At 34.7% G+C, this 18,362-nt stretch overlaps 1 protein-coding gene across 2 annotated transcripts in view; it reads left to right on the top strand.

Annotated features, from left to right (window-relative positions):
• The first annotated feature begins 65 nt into the window (after window positions 1–65).
• Window positions 66–18,362, top strand: part of LOC142748625 (poly(U)-specific endoribonuclease-A-like) — a 33,362-nt gene continuing 15,065 nt past the window's right edge. The window contains exons 1-3 of one of the 2 annotated variants that reach the window (XM_075855761.1): window positions 66–189; window positions 4,457–4,556; window positions 18,194–18,305. In XM_075855761.1, coding sequence (XP_075711876.1) covers window positions 179–189; window positions 4,457–4,556; window positions 18,194–18,305 — 223 coding nt within the window. In that variant the 5' untranslated portion in view covers window positions 66–178. The remainder of the gene's footprint in view (window positions 190–4,456; window positions 4,557–18,193; window positions 18,306–18,362) is intronic. The other variant, XM_075855760.1, reaches the window with a different exon arrangement.

The following is an 18,362-nucleotide window of genomic DNA, read 5'->3' as shown; positions in this document are numbered from 1 at the left end:
AACTGCGCAGGGATTGGCCCCAGGAGCTGTCAGTCATTACCACACCCTGGTATCATCTGTTGATGGGCGGGTACAGTGTGCGCTCTGTGATTGGATAATCGGACCGTCTTCATCTAGCGGCTCGGGATTACTTTGGCAGAAGTCATCGGGACTCTGAGGACCGGAGAAAGAGATCGTCATGGCCGCCAGGTAAGAAGCAGCCCTGTATGTCGTGTAGTTCCGCACCGGACACGCTGGTCGTACTTCTGATGTGGAACTACAACTCCTTCCAGATTACCTTGGTTGCAAAGGCATCATGGGACTTGTAGTTCCATGTAAAGCGCCACTGATTGGTTAGGATTTCTTGTCTCCAACCTGTAAATCTCCAGCTGTTATAAAACTACAACTCCCAGCATGTCCTCACACCCTAATGCTAGGGGTTGTAGTTTTGCAGAAGCTGACGAGTCCCAAGTTGACTGCATGGATTGCAAGCTCTTGGAACCAGATGCATGGGGCAGACTATATATATATATCCTGCAGTTGGAGGGAGACTCTTGAGCGATCCCTCCATCCTCCCAATACAAGTGGTGAAGAGAATCGTCCCCTTTAAATTAAGACATCACTGATAAACCTAACACCCCCCCCCCCCCCCCATGACCTCCCAATGGTGGGGGGTGAAATGTTCCCTGTACTCCCCATTTCCACTGTATTGCGCCACTTCTGTCCCCTTACATCCCTCTGTTAGCTCCTCTGGTCGGGCAAACCTCTCCCCAGCGTAATATCTGGAGCATTGTGGGGGCTTCTAGCCGTATCATCCCTCACACCGATCCGTCCGCCCCCCTTAATACAGACGTGTCGTGCTCTAATATTACAGAGCGATGTCTCTTTAACAAAATGGTAAGTTTCGTTTCTGCTGGGAGCCGTAGGCAGCCACCTAGGGCACAATGGGTAAGGGCGGGCACAATGGGTTTTAGGTTTCCTTCTATACCCAATTGTCTGCGCAGATGTGAATGCTCAGCAGAGCTGAATGTGCGCGTTATTTGAGGTGTCGCAGCTGATAACTGCGAGCTGAGCGACTGTCCGTCACAAGTTATCCTGACAAACTTTAGGGACGTGGGGGGAGGGGTGATTTCTGAAATCCCAGCCTTGGGCACCGTGGCCCTTGTCCCACTCCCGGAGGTGAGGACTGCACTGATCAGGTCCCGCTGAGAGATTCCTGCAGAATTCAGACGCTCCCCTCCCCCGGGGCGATTAACAATATTTATTACATATACCACAAAGCGCTCCGGACTGAGGGGAGCGGGGGGCTTAAAGGGCCGGTCACCTCTCCTGACATGTCGGTTCTAGTAAATACTTGTATGAAATAACCATTCTGGAACATCTTTTCTTAGAACTCTACATTCTCCTGTTCCTCTGTTATTACTCCTGGAAATTTATGAATAAATTGACAACTGGGTGTTAGCAGTTGAGGGGGTCTCCCTACAGACTGACACTGTCCAATCAGTGCTGACAGAGTAAAACTGTAGGGACACGCCCATTTGACAAGGTGAATGGTAACACCCAGTTGTTTGTTTATACATTTCTAGGAGTAACAATAGAGGAACAGCACAACGTGGAATATTAAGAAAAAAATGCTCAAATTGTTATTACTTGGGGGACACACGGATTTACTGTAACGGACGTGTCAGGAGAGCGGACCGGATCTCTTTAATAGGGCGATATGTGTGGATGGAATAGCGGAGAGGACCAGACTGTTAAATATAGAGGCCTCCAGTAAAGAAACCTACACTGCACGGTATACGCTTCTTTATAATAGTCTACTAGCGCCGTATCCCACTATATACTTCTACACGCCGCAGCCTTCACACCGGCACTGACGTTATGTGAACAGAGGCTTATAGCAATCAATGCGGCCCCAGGGTTAAATGTCAAGTTCAGCTCTGCTACATTTGTACATAGATTGTCACACCGATCTGGTCTCTATTCAGGACGCTTTGTACATTAGTTGATTGGTTGGCAGCGCGGTACTAAACCATTGATCGCTGTAAAGCTGGTGACCAAATAATCGTATCCCCTGGACACGCTCCAAAACTACCATCACAGCATAGTGCCGGGGTGTAGTGTGCCGACATGAGGAGCAAATCCATGACCGATGCAGACGTCAATCTCTGTATATAGGAAGTGCACCGAAGTCCCCTCCACACCTGCTGATCTGGGGAGGGGGATTAGATGCCTACCACATGATAGAATCTTGTCTACCCACAGTCACCACTAGGAGGAGCTCACTACATACAGACATATACAGCTCCTATAGCGTAACATAATAACATTCTGCTGCCTGCAACCACCACTAGAGGGAGCTCACTACATACAGATATCATGTAACTATAGGAGCTGTATATAACATTTTGCTGCCTGCAGCTACCACTAGGGGGAGCTCACTACATACAGATATATACAGCTCCCATAGAGTTACATTATCACATTCTGCAGCCTGCAGCCACCACTAGAGGGAGCTCACTACATACAGATACATACAGCTCCCATAGAGTTACATGATAATATTCTGCTGCCTGCAGCCACCACTAGGGGGAGCTCACTACATACAGATACATACAGCTCCCATAGAGTTACATGATCACATTCTGCTGCCTGCAGCCACCACTAGGGGAGCTCACTACATACAGATATATACATCTCCCATAGAGTTACATGATAAGATTCTGCTGTCTGCAGCCACCACTAGAGGGAGCTCACTACATAGAGATACATACAGCTCCCATAGAGTTACATGATAATATTCTGCTACCTGCAGCCACCATTAGGGGGAGCTCACTACATACAGATACATACAGCTCCCATAGAGTTACATGATGACATTCTGCTGCCTGCAGCTACCACTAGGGGGAGCTCACTACATACAGATATATACAGCTCCCATAGAGTTACATGATAATATTCTGCTGCCTGCAGCCACCACTAGGGGGAGCTCACCACATACAGATATATACATCTCCCATAGAGTTACATGATAAGATTCTGCTGTCTGCAGCCACCACTAGAGGGAGCCCACTACATAGAGATATATATATATATATATATATATATACAGTCACCACTAGGGGAGCTCACTACATAGAGATATATATATATATATACAGTCACCACTAGGGGAGCTCACTACATACAGATATATACAGCTCCCATTGTAGTCAATAATAACTTGTTATGCATTAAGCTCTGCTACTCCCCCTAGTGGTTACATCCATGTTCTGCCTCTATCTCCAATTAACCATCATTTTCCACCATTATGGGCCACCACGTCCACGGATCTGCAGTTTTTGTACACCCGGCAGGGTGTGTGATGATGCTGGGTTCTCCCTTCCCCCGGTTTGGGTGAGATTCATTGACACGGCTCGGCCGATATCAGATTGAAACCAGTTTGTTTACTATAGACTGACGACGGACCAGACCGGTCTAGGGAGGTGCAGCTGCATTCATAGGGATGACTTTGTATAGGTGGTGGGTGGGTGGCAGCGTGCGGCTGTGGTTATGTGCGTGTCTGCCACTCCTTGATTGTCACCAAGTAACAGCGCCCCCCATCCCCCAACCCTTCCTGTCACATGTTTAGTGAAAGTCATTCCTGTAGTTTGGTGTTTTGCTTCTTAAAGGAGAACGTCTTGCGGATCTGTTTAGTAAAGTCCATTTAGCTTGTTTTAACAATGTAATTTATGCCTGTGTCCCCATGACAACACTTCCTGTCTCTAAGAGCTCATGGGCATCCCAGCAAGTTTCAATAAAGGACTCTATCAGAGCGGTCACCACATCCAGTTTAAAACTGTGCCGTACTATATATCTATCTATATACTGTATATCCATCCACAATGGCGTGTTACACAATGGAAATTCATGATGTGTAAAAGCCGAAATCCAGCTTCTCCAGCGACTCTACTGTCTGTATCCTGCAACGTCAGCGCGATTACCCCCGTTATATACCAGACAGACAATCACGGCTTTATGACCAATTAGATTGTTGGCTCCAGCGAGCTGATCCGATTCGCCGCTCGTGGGGCTTCTCCATTGTTATTTGTCTCGCCATCAGTTACATTCGATATCTGAGGTTTGTCGGCACCTTCTGATAAATGAACCTTCTGCCAACTTTAGTTTGATTGACTTTTAGTAATGATCGCTTGTTTTCAGTGACAGACTATAAAATAAAGTTTTACTTCGCAAAATTCTATTCTTGTTTGTGTTGTCAAAGCCCCTCCCCTTATCACGTCTCTTTAATGGAACGGGGTCAGGGAGACTTCTGGGACCACAAAAGTAGTCGTAGTCCCACCCAGCACCCAAATATAACCAGCGCTAGAGTGTAGAGTGTTTATTTTAGAGAAATCTCTTTGAGAATGGAATAAGTTCGATGTAACGTTACTGCGTTCAGCGTGTGAGCAGCTCCGACAACAACTTATGTTCTTCACAGAGGCAACGTCAATCATGAACTCTCCAAACTGTTCAATCAGCTGTGGGACGCCGACGTGAATCGAATGTCTCCTGGAAAAGATTACCGCATCTCCCTGCAGGTAAAGATTGTAACTACTATAATACTGCTCCTATATACAAGAATATAACTACTATAATACTGCTCCTATATACAAGAATATAACTACTATAATACTGCCCCTATATACAAGAATATAACTACTATAATACTGCCCCTATATACAAGAATATAACTACTATAATACTGCACCCTATATACAAGAATATAACTACTATAATACTGCCCTTATATACAAGAATATAACTACTATAATACTGCCCCTATATACAAGAATATAACTACTATAATACTGCCCCTATATACAAGAATATAACTACTATAATACTGCTCCTATATACAAGAATATAACTACTATAATACTGCTCCTATATACAAGAATATAACTACTATAATACTGCTCCTATATACAAGAATATAACTACTATAATACTGCTCCTATATACAAGAATATAACTACTATCATACTGCTCCCTATATACAAGAATATAACTACTATAGTACTGCTCCTATATGCAGGAATATAACTACTATAATACTGCTCCTATATTCAAGAATATAACTACTATAATACTGCCCCTATATACAAGAATATAACTACTATAATACTGCTCCTATATACAAGAATATAACTACTATAATACTGCTCCTATATACAAGAATATAACTACTATAATACTGCCCCTTATATACAAGAATATAACTACTATAATACTGCCCCTATATACAAGAATATAACTACTATAATACTGCCCCCTATATACAAGAATATAACTACTATAATACTGCCCCCTATGTATAAGAATATAACTACTATAATACTGCCTCCTTTATACAAGAATATAACTACTATAATACTGCCCCCTATATACAAGAATATAACTACTATAATACTGCTCCCCATATACAAGAATATAACTACTATAATACTGCCCCCTATATACAAGAATATAACTACTATAATACTGCTCCTATATACAAGAATATAACTACTATAATACTACCCCTATATACAAGAATATAACTACTATAATACTGCTCCTATATACAAGAATATAACTACTATAATACTGCTCCTATATACAAGAATATAACTACTATAATACTGCCCCTATATACAAGAATGTACCTACTATAATACTGCTCCTATATACAAGAATATAACTACTATAATACTGCCTCCTATATACAAGAATATAACTACTATAATACTGCTCCTATATACAAGAATATAACTACTATAATACTGCCCCCTATATACCAGAATATAACTACTATAATACTGCCCCTATATACAAGAATATAACTACTATAATACTGCCCCTATATACAAGAATATAACTACTATAATACTGCCCCCTATATACAAGAATATAACTACTATAATACTGCCCCTATATACAAGAATATAACTACTATAATATTACCCCTATATACAAGAATATAACTACTATAATACTGCTCCTATATACAGGAATATAACTACTATAATACTGCCCCTATACACAAGAATATAACTACTATAATACTGCTCCTATATACAAGAATATAACTACTATAATACTGCTCCTATATACAAGATTATAACTACTATAATACTGCCCCTATATACAAGAATATAACTACTATAATACTGCCCCTATATACAAGATTATAACTACTATAATACTGCCCTCTATGTACAAGAATATAACTACTATAATACTGTCCCTATATACAAGATTATAACTACTATAATACTGCCCTCTATGTACAAGAATATAACTACTATAATACTGCTCCTGTATACAAGAATATAACTACTATAATACTGCCCCCTATATACAAGAATATAACTACTATAATACTGCTCCTATATACAAGAATATAACTACTATAATACTGCTCCTATATACAAGAATATAACTACTATAATACTGCCCCCTATATACAAGAATATAACTACTATAATACTGCTCCTATATACAAGAATATAACTACTATAATACTGCTCCTATATACAAGAATATAACTACTATAATACTGCCTCCTATATACAAGAATATAACTACTATAATACTGCTCCTATATACAAGAATATAACTACTATAATACTGTCCCTATATACAAGATTATAACTACTATAATACTACTCCTATATACAAGAATATAACTACTATAATACTGCCCCTATATACAAGAATATAACTACTATAATACTGCCCCCTATATACAAGAATATAACTACTATAATACTGCTCCCTATATACAAGAATATAACTACTATAAGGCTGGGTTCACACGAGCACATTAACGTCCGTAATGGACGGACGTATTTCGGGCGGAAGTCCCGGACCGAAGTCAGTGCAGGGAGCCGGGCTCCTAGCATCATAGTTATGTACGATGCTAGTAGTCCCTGCCTCTCTGCAGGACAACTGTCCCGTACTGTAATCATGATTACAGTACGGGACAGTAGTTCCACGGAGAGGCAGGGACTCCTAGCATCGTACATAACTATGATGCTAGGAGCCCGGCTCCCTGCACTGACTTCGGTCCGGGACTTCCGCCCGAAATACGTCCGTCCATTACGGACGTTAATGTGCTCGTGTGAACCCAGCCTTATACTGCCCCTATATACAAGAATATAACTACTATAATACTGCCCCTATATACAAGAATATAACTACTCTAATACTGCACCCTATATACAAGAATATAACTACTATAATACTGCCCCCTATATACAAGAATATAACTGCTATAATACCGCTCCTATATACAAGAATATAACTACTCTAATACTGCACCTATATACAAGAATATAACTGCTATAATACCGCTCCTATATACAAGAATATAACTACTATAATACTGCCCCCTATATACAAGAATATAACTACTATAATACTGCTCCTATATACAAGAATATAACTACTATAATACTGCCCCTATATACAAGAATATAACTACTATAATACTGCACCCTATATACAAGAATATAACTAATATAATACTGCCCCCTATATACAAGAATATATCTACTATAATACTGCCCCTATATACAAGAATATAACTACTATAATACTGCTCCTATATACAGGAATATAACTACTATATTACTGCCCCTATATACAAGAATATAACTACTATAATACTGCTCCTATATACAAGAATATAACTACTATAATACTGCCCCCTATATACAAGAATATAACTACTATAATACTGCCCCCTATATACAAGAATATAACTACTATAATACTGCCCCCTATATACAGGAATATAACTACTATAATACTGCCCCCTATATACAAGAATATAACTACTATAATACTGCCCCCTATATATAAGAATATAACTACTATAATACTGCCCCCTATATATAAGAATATAACTAATATAATACTGCCCCCTATATACAAGAATATAACTACTATAATACTGCCCCTATATACAAGAATAGAATTACTATAATACTGCCCCCTATATACAAGAATATAACTACTATAATACTGCCCCTATATACAAGAATATAACTACTATAATACTGCTCCTATATACAAGAATATAACTACTATAATACTGCCCCTATATACAAGAATATAACTACTATAATACTACCTCTATACACAAGAATATAACGACTATAATACTGCCTCCTATATACAAGAATATAACTACTATAATACTGCCCCTATATACAAGAATATAACTACTATAATACTGCCCCCATATACAAGAATATAACTACTATAATACTGCTCCTATATACAAGAATATAACTACTATAATACTGCCCCTATATACAAGAATATAACTATTATAATACTGTCCCCTATATACAAGAATATAACTACTATAATACTGCCTCCTATATACAAGAATATAACTACTATAATACTGCCCCTATATACAAGAATATAACTACTATAATACTGCCCCTATATACAAGAATATAACTACTATAATACTGCTCGTATATACAAGAATATAACTACTATAATACTGCCCCTATATACAAGAATATAACTACTATAATACTGCCTCCTATATACAAGAATATAACTACTATAATACTGCCCCCTATATACAAGAATATAACTACTATAATACTGCCCCCTATATACAAGAATATAACTACTATAATACTGCCTCCTATATACAAGAATATAACTACTATAATACTGCCCCTATATACAAGAATATAACTACTATAATACTGCCTCCTATATACAAGAATATAACTACTATAATACTGCCCCCTATATACAAGAATATAACTACTATAATACTGCCCCTATATACAAGAATATAACTACTATAATACTGCCCCTATATACAAGAATATAACTACTATAATACTGCTCGTATATACAAGAATATAACTACTATAATACTGCCCCTATATACAAGAATATAACTACTATAATACTGCCTCCTATATACAAGAATATAACTACTATAATACTGCCCCCTATATACAAGAATATAACTACTATAATACTGCCCCCTATATACAAGAATATAACTACTATAATACTGCTCCTATATACAAGAATATAACTACTATAATACTGCCCCTATATACAAGAATATAACTATTATAATACTGTCCCCTATATACAAGAATATAACTACTATAATACTGCCTCCTATATACAAGAATATAACTACTATAATACTGCCCCTATATACAAGAATATAACTACTATAATACTGCCCCTATATACAAGAATATAACTACTATAATACTGCTCGTATATACAAGAATATAACTACTATAATACTGCCCCCTATATACAAGAATATAACTACTATAATACTGCTCCCTATATACAAGAATATAACTACTATAATACTGCTCGTATATACAAGAATATAACTACTATAATACTGCCTCCTATATACAAGAATATAACTACTATAATACTGCTCGTATATACAAGAATATAACTACTATAATACTGTCCGCTATATACAAGAATATGACTACTATAATAATGCCCCCTATATACAAGAATATAACTACTATAATACTGCCCCTATATACAAGAATATAACTACTATAATACTGCTCCTATATACAAGAATATAACTACTATAATACTGCCTCCTATATACAAGAATATAACTACTATAATACTGCCTCCTATATACAAGAATATAACTACTATAATACTGCCCCTATATACAAGACTATAACTACTATAATACTGCTCCTATATGCAAGAATATAACTACTATAATACTGCCCCCTATATACCAGAATATAACTACTATAATACTGCCCCTATATACAAGAATATAACTACTATAATACTGCCCCTATATACAAGAATATAACTACTATAATACTGCCCCCTATATACAAGAATATAACTACTATAATACTGCCCCTATATACAAGAATATAACTACTATAATATTACCCCTATATACAAGAATATAACTACTATAATACTGCTCCTATATACAGGAATATAACGACTATAATACTGCTCCTGTATACAAGAATATAACTACTATAATACTGCCCCCTATATACAAGAATATAACTACTATAATACTGCCCCTATATACAAGAATATAACTACTATAATACTGTCCGCTATATACAAGAATATGACTACTATAATAATGCCCCCTATATACAAGAATATAACTACTATAATACTGCCCCTATATACAAGAATATAACTACTATAATACTGCTCCTATATACAAGAATATAACTACTATAATACTGCTCCTATATACAAGAATATAACTACTATAATACTGCCCCTATACACAAGAATATAACTACTATAATACTGCTCCTATATACAAGAATATAACTACTATAATACTGCCCCTATACACAAGAATATAACTACTATAATACTGCTCCTATATACAAGAATATAACTACTATAATACTGCTCCTATATACAAGATTATAACTACTATAATACTGCCCCTATATACAAGAATATAACTACTATAATACTGCCCCTATATACAAGATTATAACTACTATAATACTGCCCTCTATGTACAAGAATATAACTACTATAATACTGTCCCTATATACAAGATTATAACTACTATAATACTGCCCTCTATGTACAAGAATATAACTACTATAATACTGCCCCCTATATACAAGAATATAACTACTATAATACTGCTCCTATATACAAGAATATAACTACTATAATACTGCTCCTATATACAAGAATATAACTACTATAATACTGCCCCCTATATACAAGAATATAACTACTATAATACTGCTCCTATATACAAGAATATAACTACTATAATACTGCTCCTATATACAAGAATATAACTACTATAATACTGCCTCCTATATACAAGAATATAACTACTATAATACTGCTCCTATATACAAGAATATAACTACTATAATACTGTCCCTATATACAAGATTATAACTACTATAATACTACTCCTATATACAAGAATATAACTACTATAATACTGCCCCCTATATACAAGAATATAACTACTATAATACTGCCCCCTATATACAAGAATATAACTACTATAATACTGCTCGCTATATACAAGAATATAACTACTATAATACTGCTCGCTATATACAAGAATATAACTACTATAATACTGCTCCTATATACAAGAATATAACTACTATAAGGCTGGGTTCACACGAGCACATTAACGTCCGTAATGGACGGACGTATTTCGGGCGGAAGTCCCGGACCGAAGTCAGTGCAGGGAGCCGGGCTCCTAGCATCATAGTTATGTACGATGCTAGTAGTCCCTGCCTCTCTGCAGGACAACTGTCCCGTACTGTAATCATGATTACAGTACGGGACAGTAGTTCCTCGGAGAGGCAGGGACTCCTAGCATCGTACATAACTATGATGCTAGGAGCCCGGCTCCCTGCACTGACTTCGGTCCGGGACTTCCGCCCGAAATACGTCCGTCCATTACGGACGTTAATGTGCTCGTGTGAACCCAGCCTTATACTGCCCCTATATACAAGAATATAACTACTATAATACTGCCCCTATATACAAGAATATAACTACTCTAATACTGCACCCTATATACAAGAATATAACTACTATAATACTGCCCCTATATACAAGAATATAACTACTATAATACTGCTCGTATATACAAGAATATAACTACTATATACTGCTCCTATATACAAGAATATAACTACTATAATACTGCTCCTATATACAATAATATAACTACTATAATACTGCTCCCTATATACAAGAATATAACTACTATAATACTGCCCCCTATATACAAGAATATAACTACTATAATACTGCCCCCTATATACAAGAATATAATTACTATAATACTGCCCCCTATATACAAGAATATAACTACTATAATACTGCTCCCTATATACAAGAATATAACTACTATAATACTGCTCGTATATACAAGAATATAACTACTATAATACTGCCCCCTATATACAAGAATATAACTACTATAATACTGCCCCCTATATACAAGAATATAATTACTATAATACTGCCCCCTATATACAAGAATATAACTACTATAATACTGCCCCCTATATACAAGAATATAACTACTATAATACTGCTCCTATATACAAGAATATAACTACTATAATACTGCTCCTATATACAAGAATATAACTACTATAATACTGCTCGTATATACAAGAATATAACTACTATAATACTGCCCCTATATACAAGAATATAACTGCTATAATACTGCCCCCTATATACAAGAATATAACTGCTATAATACTGCCCCCTATATACAAGAATATAACTACTATAATACTGCCTCCTATATACAAGAATATAACTACTATAATACTGCCCCTATATACAAGAATATATCTACTATAATACTGCCCCTATATACAAGAATATATCTACTATAATACTGCTCCTATATACAAGAATATAACTACTATAATACTGCCCCCTATATACAAGAATATAACTACTATAATACTGCTCCCTATATACAAGAATATAACTACTATAATACTGCCCCTATATACAAGAATATAACTACTATAATACTGCTCGTATATACAAGAATATAACTACTATATACTGCTCCTATATACAAGAATATAACTACTATAATACTGCTCCTATATACAATAATATAACTACTATAATACTGCTCCCTATATACAAGAATATAACTACTATAATACTGCCCCCTATATACAAGAATATAACTACTATAATACTGCCCCCTATATACAAGAATATAATTACTATAATACTGCCCCCTATATACAAGAATATAACTACTATAATACTGCCCCCTATATACAAGAATATAACTACTATAATACTGCTCCCTATATACAAGAATATAACTACTATAATACTGCTCGTATATACAAGAATATAACTACTATAATACTGCCTCCTATATACAAGAATATAACTACTATAATACTGCTCGTATATACAAGAATATAACTACTATAATACTGCTCGTATATACAAGAATATAACTACTATAATACTGCCCCCTATATACAAGAATATAACTACTATAATACTGCCCCCTATATACAAGAATATAATTACTATAATACTGCCCCCTATATGCAAGAATATAACTACTATAATACTGCCCCCTATATACAAGAATATAACTACTATAATACTGCTCCTATATACAAGAATATAACTACTATAATACTGCCCCCTATATACAAGAATATAACTACTATAATACTGCTCGTATATACAAGAATATAACTACTATAATACTGCCCCTATATACAAGAATATAACTGCTATAATACTGCCCCCTATATACAAGAATATAACTACTATAATACTGCCTCCTATATACAAGAATATAACTACTATAATACTGCCCCTATATACAAGAATATATCTACTATAATACTGCCCCTATATACAAGAATATATCTACTATAATACTGCTCCTATATACAAGAATATAACTACTATAATACTGCCCCCTATATACAAGAATATAACTACTATAATACTGCTCCTATATACAAGAATATAACTACTATAATACTGCCCCTATATACAAGAATATAACTACTATAATACTGCTTCTATATACAAGAATATAACTACTATAATACTGCCCCCTATATACAAGAATATAACTACTATAATACTACTCGTATATACAAGAATATAACTACTATAATACTGCTCGTATATACAAGAATATAACTACTATAATACTGCCCCTATATACAAGAATATAACTACTATAATACTGCCCCCTATATACAAGAATATAACTACTATAATTATTGTATATAGGGAGCAGTATTATAGTAGTTATATTCTTGTATATAGGTGGCAGTATTATAGTAATTATATTCTTGTGTATAGGAGCAGTATTATAGTAGTTATATTCTTGTATATATGGGGCAGTATTATAGTAGTTATATTCTTGTATATAGGGGGCAGTATTATAGTAGTTATATTCCTGTATATAGGGGGCAGTATTATAGTAGTTATATTCTTGTATATAGGAGCAGTATTATAGCAGTTATATTCTTGTATATGGGGGCAGTATTATAGCAGTTATATTCTTGTATATAGGGGAGGTATTATAGTAGTTATATTCTTGTATATAGGGGAGGTATTATAGTAGTTATATTCTTGTATATAGGGGGCAGTATTATAGTAGTTATATTCTTGTATATAGGGGCAGTATTATAGTAGTTATATTCTTGTATATAGGGGGCAGTATTATAGTAGTTATATTCTTGTATATAGGGGGCAGTATTATAGTAGTTATATTCTTGTATATAGGGGGCAGTATTATAGTAGTTATATTCTTGTATATAGGGGCAGTATTATAGTAGTTATATTCTTGGGGGCAGTATTATAGTAGTTATAATCTTGTATATAGGGGACAGTATTATAGTAGTTATATTCTTGTATATAGGGGGCAGTATTATAGTAGTTATATTCTTGTATATAGGGGACAGAATTATAGTAGTTATATTCTTGTATATAGGAGGCAGTATTATAGTAGTTATATTCTTGTATATATAGGGCAGTATTATAGTAGTTATATTCTTGTATATAGGGGGTAGTATTATAGTAGTTATATTCCTGTATATAGGGGCAGTATTATAGTAGTTATATTCTTGTATATAGGGGGCAGTATTATAGTAGTTATATTCTTGTATATAGGGGGCAGTATTATAGTAGTTATATTCTTGTTTATAGGAGGCAGTATTACAGTAGTTATATTCTTGTATATAGAGCAGTATTATAGTAGTTATATTCTTGTATATAGGGGGCAGTATTATAGTAGTTATATTCTTGTATATAGGGGGCAGTATTATAGTAGCTATATTCTTGTATATAGGGGCAGTATTATAGTAGTTATATTCTTGTATATAGGAGCAGTATTATAGTAGTTATATTCTTGTATATAGGAGCAGTATTATAGTAGTTATATTCTTGTATATAGGGAGCAGTATTATAGTAGTTATATTCTTGTACATAGGGAGCAGTATTATAGTAGTTATATTCTTGTATATAGGAGCAGTATTATAGTAGTTATATTCTTGTATATAGGGGCAGTATTATAGTAGTTATATTCTTGTATATAGGGGGCATTATTATAGTAGTCATATTCTTGTATATAGCGGACAGTATTATAGTAGTTATATTCTTGTATATAGGGGGCAGTATTATAGTAGTTATATTCTTGTATATAGGGGCAGTATTATAGTAGTTATATTCTTGTATATAGGGAGCAGTATTATAGTAGTTATATTCTTGTATATAGGGGCAGTATTATAGTAGTTATATTCTTGTATATGGGAGCAGTATTATAGTAGTTATATTCTTGTATATAGGGGGCAGTATTATAGTAGTTATATTCTTGTATATAGGGGGCAGTATTATAGTAGTTATATTCTTGTATATAGGGGCAGTATTATAGTAGTTATATTCTTGTATATAGGGGGCAGTATTATAGTAGTTTATATTCTTGTATATGGGAGCAGTATTATAGTAGTTATATTCTTGTATATAGGGGGCAGTATTATAGTAGTTTATATTCTTGTATATGGGAGCAGTATTATAGTAGTTATATTCTTGTATATAGGGGGCAGTATTATAGTAGTTATTCTTGTATATAGGGGGCAGTATTATAGTAGTTATATTCTTGTATATAGGGGCAGTATTATAGTAGTTATATTCTTGTATATAGGGAGCAGTATTATAGTAGTTATATTCTTGTATATAGTGGTAGTATTATAGTAGTTATATTCTTGTATATAGGAGCAGTATTATAGTAGTTATATTCTTGTATATAGGGAGCAGTATTATAGTAGTTATATTCTTGTATATAGTGGTAGTATTATAGTAGTTATATTCTTGTATATAGGAGCAGTATTAGGGTATGTTCACACGAGGGCGTCCGTTACGGCTGAAATTACGGGGATGTTTCAGCCTGAAAACATCCCCGTAATTTCAGCCGTACCGGCATGTGCAGGCGCTTGAACGCCGCGTCAATTACGGGCGTAATTAGCGCTGCTATTCATTGGAGTCAATGAATAACGGCTCTAATTACGGCCAAAGAAGTGACAGGTCACTTCTTTGACGCGGGCGTCTATTTACGCGCCGTCTTTTGACAGCGGCGCGTAAATATACGCCTCGTGTGAACAGACAAACGTCTGCCCATTGCTTTCAATGGGCAGATGTTTGTCAGCGCTATTGAGGCGCTATTTTCGGGCGTAATTCGGGGCAAAAACGCCCGATTTACGTCCGTAAATAGGCCGTGTGAACATACCCTAATAGTAGTTATATTCTTGTATATAGGGGCAGTATTATAGTAGTTATATTCTTGTATATAGGGGCAGTATTATAGTAGTTATATTCTTGTATATAGGGGCAGTATTATAGTAGTTATATTCTTGTATATAGGGGTCAGTATTATAGTAGTTATATTCCTGTCTATAGGGGGCAGTATTATAGTAGTTATATTCTTGTATATAGGGAGCAGTATTATAGTAGTTATATTCTTGTATATAGGGGGCAGTATTATAGTAGTTATATTCTTGTATATAGGGAGCAGTATTATAGTAGTTATATTCTTGTATATAGGAGCAGTATTATAGTAGTTATATTCTTGTATATAGGAGCAGTATTATAGTAGTTATATTCTTGTATATAGGGGGCAGTATTATAGTAGTTATATTCTTGTATATAGGAGCAGTATTATAGTAGTTATATTCTTGTATATAGGAGCAGTATTATAGTAGTTATATTCTTGTATATAGGGGGCAATATTATAGTAGTTATATTCTTGTATATAGGGGCAGTATTATAGTAGTTATATTCTTGTATATAGGTGCAGTATTATAGTAGTTATATTCTTGTATATAGGAGCAGTATTATAGTAGTTATATTCTTGTATATAGGGGCAGTATTATAGTAGTTATATTCTTGTATATAGGGGCAGTATTATAGTAGTTATATTCTTGTATATAGGGGCAGTATTATAGTAGTTATATTCTTGTATATAGGGGTCAGTATATAGTAGTTATATTCTTGTATATAGGAGCAGTATTATAGTAGTTATATTCTTGTATATAGGGAGCAGTATTATAGTAGTTATTTTCTTGTATATAGGGGGCAGTATTATAGTAGTTATATTCTTGTATATAGGGGGCAGTATTCTAGTAGTTATATTCTTGTATATAGGGAGCAGTATTATAGTAGTTATATTCTTGTATATAGGGGGCAGTATTCTAGTAGTTAATTCTTGTATATAGGGGCAGTATTATAGTAGTTATATTATTGTATATAGGAGGCAGTATTATAGTAGTTATATTTTTGTATATAGGGGCAGTATTATAGTAGTTATATTCTTGTATATAGGAGGCAGTATTATAGTAGTTATATTCTTGTATATAGGGTCAGTATTATAGTAGTTATATTCTTGTATATAGGGAGCAGTATTATAGTAGTTATTTTCTTGTATATAGGGGCAGTATTATAGTAGTTATATTCTTGTATATAGGGGGCAGTATTATAGTAGTTATATTTTTGTATATAGGAGCAGTATTATAGTAGTTATATTCTTGTATATAGGAGGCAGTATTATAGTAGTTATTTTCTTGTATATAGGGGGCAGTATTATAGTAGTTATATTCTTGTATATAGGGGCAGTATTATAGTAGTTATATTCTTGTATATAGGGGCAGTATTATAGTAGTTATATTCTTGTATATATGAGTAGTATTATAGTAGTTATATTCTTGTATATAGGGGCAGTATTATATTAGTTATATTCTTGTATATAGGGGCAGTATTATAGTAGTTATATTCTTGTATATAGGGGCAGTATTATAGTAGTTATATTCTTGTATATAGGGGCAGTATTATAGTAGTTATAGTCTTGTATATAGGAGCAGTATTATAGTAGTTATATTCTTGTATATAAGAGCAGTATTATAGTAGTTATATTCTTGTATATAGGGGCAGTATTATAGTAGTTATATTCCTGTATATAGGAGCAGTATTATAGTAGTTATATTCTTGTATATAGGGGGCAGTATTATAGTAGTTATTTTCTTGTATATAGGGGGCAGTATTCTAACTAGTATAGTCTTGAATCCTCCTTTGTGTTTTTCTCACCTCTGTGCCCTCCGCTCTGTAGGGGAAGGCCGGGTATGTACCAGCGGGCAGTAACCAGGCTAGAGACAGTGCCCGTTGTCCGCTCTTCCAGTTTGTTGATGAGGAGAAACTGAAGAGTATAAAGACATTTGCAGGTAAGTGATCGCTGTACATTGAGGGTCGGGGGCTGGATATCGGGGGACGGGTGAGGA

The sequence above is a fragment of the Rhinoderma darwinii genome, chromosome 3, assembly GCF_050947455.1.
Source record: "Rhinoderma darwinii isolate aRhiDar2 chromosome 3, aRhiDar2.hap1, whole genome shotgun sequence".
In the NCBI taxonomy this organism is placed as follows: domain Eukaryota; kingdom Metazoa; phylum Chordata; class Amphibia; order Anura; family Rhinodermatidae; genus Rhinoderma; species Rhinoderma darwinii.
Note: the sequence above shows the minus strand (reverse complement) of the source record. Positions and strands in the feature narration are given on the sequence as shown.